The following is a 7,947-nucleotide window of genomic DNA, read 5'->3' as shown; positions in this document are numbered from 1 at the left end:
TGTGTTCAACTCTACAAGTCATTTGGTGTGTTGGAGATCCGTGTATCTGATGAGTGGTGATAGAACCTAGTTTTATGTTTCATAGCACAAGTGCGAAACTATCATAAAATGTGAATATGTGTAATGTCATATATGCCTAAATGAGCATGTGATTACTATGTAAATGAATTAATGAATAATGCATGAACAAGTAATATGACAATTAATGAATAATGTTGTAATTACGCTATACGGTTGTTTCGATAATGCATGATGACATGTTTCCGTGGTAGTTATTCTAATTATTCACTAAGCTTGAAAAGCTTACCCACTCCTTTTTAAACCTTTATAGACTGTTAAGCATTGCAGTGTGAACGGTGCAAAATATTCTTCCAAAGGACTGAAATAAACTTAAATCCTAAAAGAAAGGAAAAACTAAAGACTAAATCTACAAAGAAAAACTTAGAATATAAAAAGTTGTCTTTAACAAGTGTTTAAGAGCCTATTTATAGAGTTATGATTTTCGTCGTCCTCAAACCTAGGTAAGTAAACACTCTCGTGTTTAAGTTTTGATTGTGCGGACCAAACTAACATTGGCTCATAAGTATTTCTCGTATAGAACCCATGGCTGTGTCACGACACCGATGGTAGTCTTGAGATTCTTGCATTCTGCTCCCTATGTTGTGACATCGAACTTCCTGTGTTGCAACACAATGATTAGTATTGAGTTTAGTGGCCCTTAGATGGTCTTTTGCAAACTCACTAAGTATTTTAGCTCACCTTTAGGCCTCATTCGACTTAAGGTCAATAAAAGACTCAAAATAAACTTTTTATTGAATTTAAACTAAATTATGAAAACTTAGCTAAAGCATAATGAAAAGTGCTTGTATTTAAGCTCATCAAGTGTGCAAACTAGTTTAATCTGTTACACTATATTACGACAGATCACCTTAGAATGAGCATTTTCTTGGTGGCTCCCCCATTTAGCGTCGTCATGTTTGTGGCCTACATTTGCATTCATTAGATGGGGCTGGTTGGGACCTTATCCTCCTTACCAACCACATTCACAGTTGGTTTTTAGCTCTGTACGTGAACCATTCAATAAACCACATGTAGGAATTCATTGTCATGTCTTCAATCAATTGGCATCCCTTCGCGTAAGTCTTTGATACGATCACCCTTGCGAATGCTTTGTCGAGACTCAATCACAAGTTCTTGTCGAGCCTATTATAAAACGTTTGTAATTGTAATCAATCCTGCAAAACAAGATAGGGACACTTACATAGCATCACTACAGCAAAACAGACTTTTAGCGGCGCTTTTTTAGGCTTTTAGCAGCGTTTTTCAGCGCCGCTAATACTTTTAGTGGTGCTTTGACAAGCACCGTAAAAGACGCCGCTATTGACAGCGTCGCTAACTTTTGCGGCGTTTTTAGAAATAAATGCCGCTAAAGGTCATGACCTTTAGCAGTGCTTTTCCCACAAACACCGCTAAAGACTATGACCTTTAGCGGCGCTTTCCTACAATCGCCGCTAAAGATCATGACTTTTAGCGACGCTTTCCCACAAACGCCGCTAAAGACTATGACCTTTAGCGGCACTTTTCCTACAAACACCGCTAAAGACCATGACCTTTAGCGGCGCTTTTTTCCACAAACGCCGCTATAGATCAAGACCGTTAGCGGCGCTTTTCTCACAAACGCCACTATAGATCAAGGCCTTTAGCGGCGCTTTTTGTACAAATGCCGCTATAGGACAGACCTTTAGTGGCGCTTTTAACACAAACGCCGCTAAAAACATATATTTAAAAAAATATTTTTTAAATAATATTTATTTCTATGATAAATATTATATTATGTTTTAAGGATAAATAAAAAATATTATTTAAATTAAATTTTCTACAAAAATTTTAACTTTAAAACTAAATATAAAAATTAATGAATTTAAATTTAGAATTTAAAATAATAAATTAATAACACAATTAAAATCCAAAAGTTATAACTCTTAAGTAAAAATAAAAATTTAGAATCAAAACTAAAATAAATAATACATATGCAAGGTAATAAAACATACAATGCATTTTCTTAATCAAGTAAATCTTAGTAATAAAAGATATAATACATTTATTTAATCAAGGAAATCTTGTAATGAACTCAAAGCAATGAGTGTGAAACTGAAAGCAGCAGAATTGTAATGAACTCAAAGCAATGAGCGTCAGAATTGAGAAGAAAAAAAGAATCACGAGATCCAGAACTTCTGTTCCTTTGGACTCCCACATTGGATAGTCCCCGCTTCAACGCCATTGGCTATCAGAGCCTAATAACAACAATAGCAGCAGAAAAATCACTCATCAAAAGGTGGAAAAAGGATAATTGCAAGTTAACAGTGAGGAGATCGCGTGAAACTGAAAGCAGCAGGTTTGTATCGAAGCTAGTTGGAATGGAAATCCATGGGAAAGCAAGCATAGATTAAAATTTCATAGAACTTTCTCTAAAAACTTCATAGTCAACTGCTTCAGTCTACTTTTTACTTTACTTGTACATCAATTACATGATATGCCAAAATAAAAAAATATGGGTCTGCGCCAGAGAATCCATAAAAAACTTCATAGAACTTTCTCTAAAAATTTTCTCAACCTTTTTTTAGGAATTTGGAGCATGCAGAAACCATATAATTTAGCTATCCCATTTTACAGTGAAAGCTAGTAACACACAAGAAACAGATGAAAAAGGATAAATCGAATACCCGTAAAGCTTCAGTAACTTGGCGTCCTTATAGCCCATCTTTTTGCAGAGACCATATATTCTCAGCATTTTTCTTCTTTGAAAAACCCGTAAAATATGGGTTTTGGTGTTAAATAATGCAACTGCCATCAACATCAAGGTCGAAATCATAGCTTATTCTTTCATGTTACGAAAAGTATGCTAAAAAATGAGGGTTAGAAAATAAAATAATGCCTGGTTTGAAACATACACCACTGATGTAAGTATAGGGTTAGAACTGTATGAACATTAAGCAAAATAGCCAATTTAAATTCACTTAACAACATTAAGAAAAATAAGTCTAGTTGAAAGAAATGGAGCCAGGAGAGAAGAGAAAAACCTGTTCAGCAATGCTAGCTGCCTCAGCATAAGCATCTTGGATGTCCTCAGCAAGCCTATGAAGAAATATATTAGATATGCCTCCAGCAGCAACAATGAATGGACCAGTAGCTAGTGTTATGAGAACAATCTCCCAACAGTTGATCAAACTAATAACATGATCAAATTATAACCCCTTACATATGATCAAATTATAAATCAATATAAAGGAAAATTATGCTTTGGCCCCCTCAAAACAATGCAGAAAACAACTAACATAGAAGAATTCCTACTTGCTAAGAAACACTATACCTGAAGGCTGAAGACAAGATTTAGCATGGAGATGATTTTGCCTAGGATCTGTCTGTAACTGTGGACTAAAATGTACCTTCTTGCTGACAAAATCTGGCTTAGAAAAAATTGCAATAGAAGAGAGGCAAAGAAACAGGACAAAAAGGAAATGGAAATGAGAAAACATACAAAACTTCAACCCACTAATTAGCTTCCAGGAAAAAAAGGCCTCTATCAACTATTCTTACTCGGTAAAATGTAGTGCTTGTGATGTCTTGGGATAAATGCCAACAACTGTTGCTGCTTGATACCTTCTGTACCTGTGTATGTTTGGCACGCAAGAAGTTTCTGACATTAAAAAGCCTAAGTAGCTAAGGTTCTCCATTCAATAAATTTCTTGTACTAGCTTATTAAACCAGATAAGTACAAAGAGCATTATGGTACTGCTTGCATAAACATGAAAAACAAGTTGCCATGACAAAATGAAAACACGAGTATAGGTCTTAAAAAAATAATAAGATAAATAAATATATTATAGTAAACATTATTTTTATATTTTGGATAAGCTAGAATATATAATATCAAAAAATAAAAATGCTATAATAATATTGGATGCGCATTACTTATCTTTTGAGTTGTTAACTATGAATTATCTTGCAACAAAATAAGGTCTGAAAAGGGCAGACACATTATACCTTCATATTTTACGATATATTAGACAGTAGAATTCATGCTTCAAGTCTCCCCAGCACTTATATTAATTAAATCGAACTAAAAGTGATAAATAACTAATCCAAACATACCGCAGTTCCATTTCGCCTTCGATTTAAAGAATGCCTAATCCCTTTTGATACAGGCTGGGTGGTATGCCTTAGGACAACCACTGTCACGTAAAATGATACAAATGCAAAAAAGAAAAAAATAATAAATAGATACAAGACAAACAAAAGAAGAGAAGATTAGTACTAAACCAATGTTCCCTTATCGAGAAAGCATGATTTCTAATCTATGAATTAGTGCCACAAAATAAACAAAAAGATCAGCGGCACAGGTACTGAACTTGCGCATTTTTTTAACTGCAATTAAATCCAGTTCCATTTTGCATGTATAAAAAGAAAATATAAGCTCAAGGAGCCAAAAAAACTAATAAAATTTGAGCTCAACTTAGCAAAAATCGAAGTGCAACCAAACAATGACTCTAGTTCTGACCTTAACAATAGCCAACTAACTAAAACTTCCTTCTGATTTCCTACATTTTCTGATCAACCAAACAGACAAGAAAAAAAAAAGAGAGGACAAAAACTGAAAAAAAATTTCCAAACTCACCGTCGATCATAAAGCACGAGATTGCCGCCATCGAAGCATATAAAGAAAACACCTTCTTCATCATCCTCATCCTTCCTTTAAGGCGGTGGCGACGGCGCCGATGACGACATGGTTCTCACTTGATTCCTCGGCGGTCTTCCCCATCTCCGCTTTTCAGCACTCATCTCAACAACTGTCACTCCATTCTCTGCCTCCACCGTAGCACCAGCAACTCCACACCTTGTAAAGAATCACCACTCAAACTCCTACAACTATTATCAACAGAAATAGTCTAAGAAATATATACTGAAAGCAATAGAAATAAAAAAGAACACCTCTTGAACAAGAGGAAGTGCAGCTCTTCTTAGTTTTTCTCTTGACATTTTCCCTTGAAATCCTGTTTCATTTCTAGTTCTTCAATGGAAAGAATATACTGATTTTTCTTCTTCTTATTCTCTGATTGAAAGGGAATATGGGAAATTTGGGTGCAAATTTTGAGATTGAAAGGGAAAAAGAATTAAGTACAAACTTTTATTTGGGGGCATTTAGGGCTCTCGATGGATATGAAAAGAAGAGGGAGTAACGAGCGGGTAATCAAAAATTATTTTTTGGGAGTGGGCGGGATTTTGCTTATTTTTTACGGTGTTTTTCTTAAAAACGTCGCAAAAAATTATTTTATTTTGTACAAAAGGATGCTGTTTTACTTTGTTGAAAATTTCAATATATTTTTAAATCAACATGCCAATACATATAAAGTCTATCTATTATATATCTCTTAAATAATTTAAACTATACTCATAATTTCAATATATTTAATTTATTATTATCTCTTTTATAATTATATAAAAACATATTAAAATATAAATTAAAAAAATAATTAATCTAAACCCAAAACCCTAACCCAACCCTTGAATCTTTAAACCCTAAATCCATAACTCTTAACCCTTAATATCTAACTCCAAAATCCTTAACCCCTAAACCTTAAATCCCAACCCTTAAACCATAATCACTAAATTCATACTCTTTAAACCTTAAAATATGAACTCCTAAACCGGCCTTAAATCTTAAATTAATCATATACCCTAAACTAAAAACCCTAAACAAATTTATTATTATCTCTTTTACAATTATATAAGAACATATTTAAAATATAAATTAAAAAAATAATTAATCTAAACCCAAAACCCTAACCCGACCCCTAAATCCCTAAACCTTAAATTCCTAACTCCTAACCTCTAATGTCTAACCCTTAAACTCGTAACCCCTAAACCTTAAATCCCAACCCTTAAACCATAATCCCTAATCCATAATCACTAAACCCCATACTCCCTAAACCTTAAAATAGTAACTCCTAAACCGGCCTTAAATCTTAAATAAATCATATACCCTAAACCAAAAACCCAAAATTATAGTGATAATTAATTCAATATTTTAAAATTAATACTATCTCTTTTATGATTATATAAGAATTTTTTAATATATAAATTAAAAAAAATCAGTAATCAGGTACCCAAAGAACTTTAAAATTATTTTAAATAATAGTATTTTAATTTTTCCATGTGTTTTATTTCAAATTATTTCTACGTGTCATTATTTTTTTCTAAAGATTTTAAATATTCAATTAGAAATAAATTGAATTTTATTTAATTAATATAAATAAACTAATTAAGATAAAAAGTTTTTAGCGGCGCTTATCCAAAAACACCACTAAAACAATGAGCATTAGTGACGCTTTATTAAAAAAGGCCGCTAAAACACTGAGCATTAGCAGCACTTTCTCAAAAATGCAGCTAAAACACTGAGCATTAGCGGCGCATTTTCAAAAACGCCGCTAAAGCCTGGAGCATTAGCGACGCTTTTCCAAAAACGCCGCTAAAGCCTAGAGTTCATGAAAAATGCCGCTAAAGCCCTGAGCATTAGCGGCGCTTTATAAAAAACGCCGCTAAAGCCTCGAAAGATAACAAAACGACACCGTTGGGCTTCAGTTTTTTGCGGCTTTTTTTCAGAAAACGCCGCTAATGCTCGATTTTTACCAGCGTTTTTTGTCCAAACGCCGTTAAAAGTGTCACTAAAAGCCTATTTTGGTGTAGTGCATTAACTTGAAGCACTCCCACGCTTCGTAAAGTGACTCCCCCTTAAGTTGGTGGAAGATTGTGATACCATCCGCAATTTCATGGTCTTTATCGGGGGAAAAAGATTTGGCAAGGAATCTACTGGTCAACTTATCCCACGTATTGATTGAATCAATAGGCTATGAAGCTAACCACATAAAAACATCGTCAATCAACGAGAAAGGGAATAACTGAAGATGTATGGCGTCATCGAATACCCCATTATACTTGAAAGTATTGCAAAGGGTTAGAAAGCTTTTAAAGGTTGGATTTGGGTATTTGTTCATCGACCCCGAAATTTAAGGTTTCCTTGTATCATTTGGAACATGGCCGGATTTATCTCAAACTTGTTAGCATTAATCATAGGGCGGTTACTGCTACCTTGGACTGCTTCTAGGATGGGCATGGTGTAGTCTTGGGGTGTGCGCTGCTCTACCAGTCTTTCCAAAGGTGGTTCTTCTCTCCTAGGATCGTCAATAGGGGGCTCAACAAGTGGTGGGTATGTCTGTGGAAGTGGGGCTCCTCTCGATAGGTGACCCCTTCTAGCGTGTGTATAGATACATTTAGGTTTCGGTTTGAGTGGTACGATTCCATTGCCAGTCTGAGTCATAAACTAACTTGTAAAGAAAAAGAATGTAAATAAATGAATAAAAAGCTTTCAAACAAAATAACAAATGAACACAATAAAAACGAGTGTCGTATCTATAAACCTACTTTTTTCTAATCATCTCCCTAACAAGCATACAATAATCACACAAACCACTCAATCTGTAACGCCCCGTACCCGAGACCGTTGCCGGAGTCGGACACGAGGGGTTCACAGACTAAATTCGCTTACTATCGCAGTCTATTTTAAAAATTTCCAGACAGCTGGCTAACTGTGTCGCTGTCACCTTAAAAATCATATCTTGAGTTTCACAACTCGAAAATATACTCATATGTCCATCTACATATTGTTTTCTAGAATTTTTGGTCGGACCAATTAGTACAGTTATTAGTTAAAGTCTCCCCTGTTATAGGGTGCGACTACACTGACCTTCATGCATTACGATTTGGATATCTCCCTGTACAGGGCTTCAATACTGATGCCGTTTGTTTCTATAGAAACTAGACTCAGAGAGGAATCTATACATATATGGCATGACTCCTAATTATCTCTGGTTAATTTATAATGAATTTCCA

The 7,947-nt window shown here is 34.5% G+C and overlaps 1 protein-coding gene and 1 long non-coding RNA gene across 6 annotated transcripts; both read right to left on the bottom strand.

Moving 5' to 3' along the window:
• Positions 1 to 428: 428 nt before the first annotated feature.
• On the bottom strand, positions 429 to 1,627 carry LOC121215470 (uncharacterized). Its single transcript, XR_005911311.1, has 2 exons — positions 929 to 1,627; positions 429 to 677 (listed from the first exon to the last, which is right to left on the bottom strand). It is a non-coding gene; the product is annotated as an uncharacterized lncRNA (long non-coding RNA).
• A 360-nt stretch (positions 1,628 to 1,987) lies between these two features.
• Positions 1,988 to 5,376, bottom strand: LOC107950110 (protein ABIL1). 5 transcript variants are annotated; one of them, XR_005911309.1, is made up of 8 exons: positions 4,990 to 5,242; positions 4,676 to 4,894; positions 4,153 to 4,232; positions 3,598 to 3,669; positions 3,371 to 3,463; positions 3,081 to 3,135; positions 2,724 to 2,844; positions 1,988 to 2,294 (listed from the first exon to the last, which is right to left on the bottom strand). XR_005911309.1 is itself a non-coding variant. In XM_041090045.1 (7 exons), exons 2-6 carry the CDS (start codon positions 4,743 to 4,745, stop codon positions 2,832 to 2,834), a joined length of 303 nt encoding a protein of 100 aa, XP_040945979.1. In that variant the 5' UTR covers positions 4,746 to 4,920; positions 4,990 to 5,252; the 3' UTR covers positions 1,988 to 2,294; positions 2,724 to 2,831. The 5 variants fall into 5 exon arrangements, 3 of the variants coding, with proteins under 3 accessions (XP_040945979.1, XP_040945978.1, XP_016740350.1); XR_005911310.1 differs by having other exon boundaries at positions 4,676 to 5,298; XM_041090045.1 differs by lacking the exon at positions 4,153 to 4,232 and having other exon boundaries at positions 4,676 to 4,920; positions 4,990 to 5,252.
• Positions 5,377 to 7,947: the final 2,571 nt, after the last annotated feature.

Source organism: Gossypium hirsutum, chromosome D03 (genome assembly GCF_007990345.1).
Source record: "Gossypium hirsutum isolate 1008001.06 chromosome D03, Gossypium_hirsutum_v2.1, whole genome shotgun sequence".
Lineage (NCBI taxonomy): Eukaryota > Viridiplantae > Streptophyta > Magnoliopsida > Malvales > Malvaceae > Gossypium > Gossypium hirsutum.
The sequence above is the reverse complement of the archived record's forward strand: the minus strand, read 5'-3'. Positions and strand labels throughout refer to the sequence as shown.

What these genes read in the sequence shown, in the direction of transcription:
- LOC107950110 (XM_016884861.2), bottom strand. Translation starts at nt 4,745, where the DNA reads ATGAGGATGATGAAGAAGGTGTTTTCTTTATATGCTTCGATGGCGGCA. An exon ending in CTCGTGCTTTATGATCGACG is followed by an intron (nt 3,670 to 4,675) that starts GTGAGTTTGGAA and finishes AAACATACACAG; the next exon opens with GTACAGAAGGTATCAAGCAG. An exon ending in ATCTTGTCTTCAGCCTTCAG is followed by an intron (nt 3,136 to 3,370) that starts GTATAGTGTTTC and finishes ATTTCTTCATAG; the next exon opens with GCTTGCTGAGGACATCCAAG.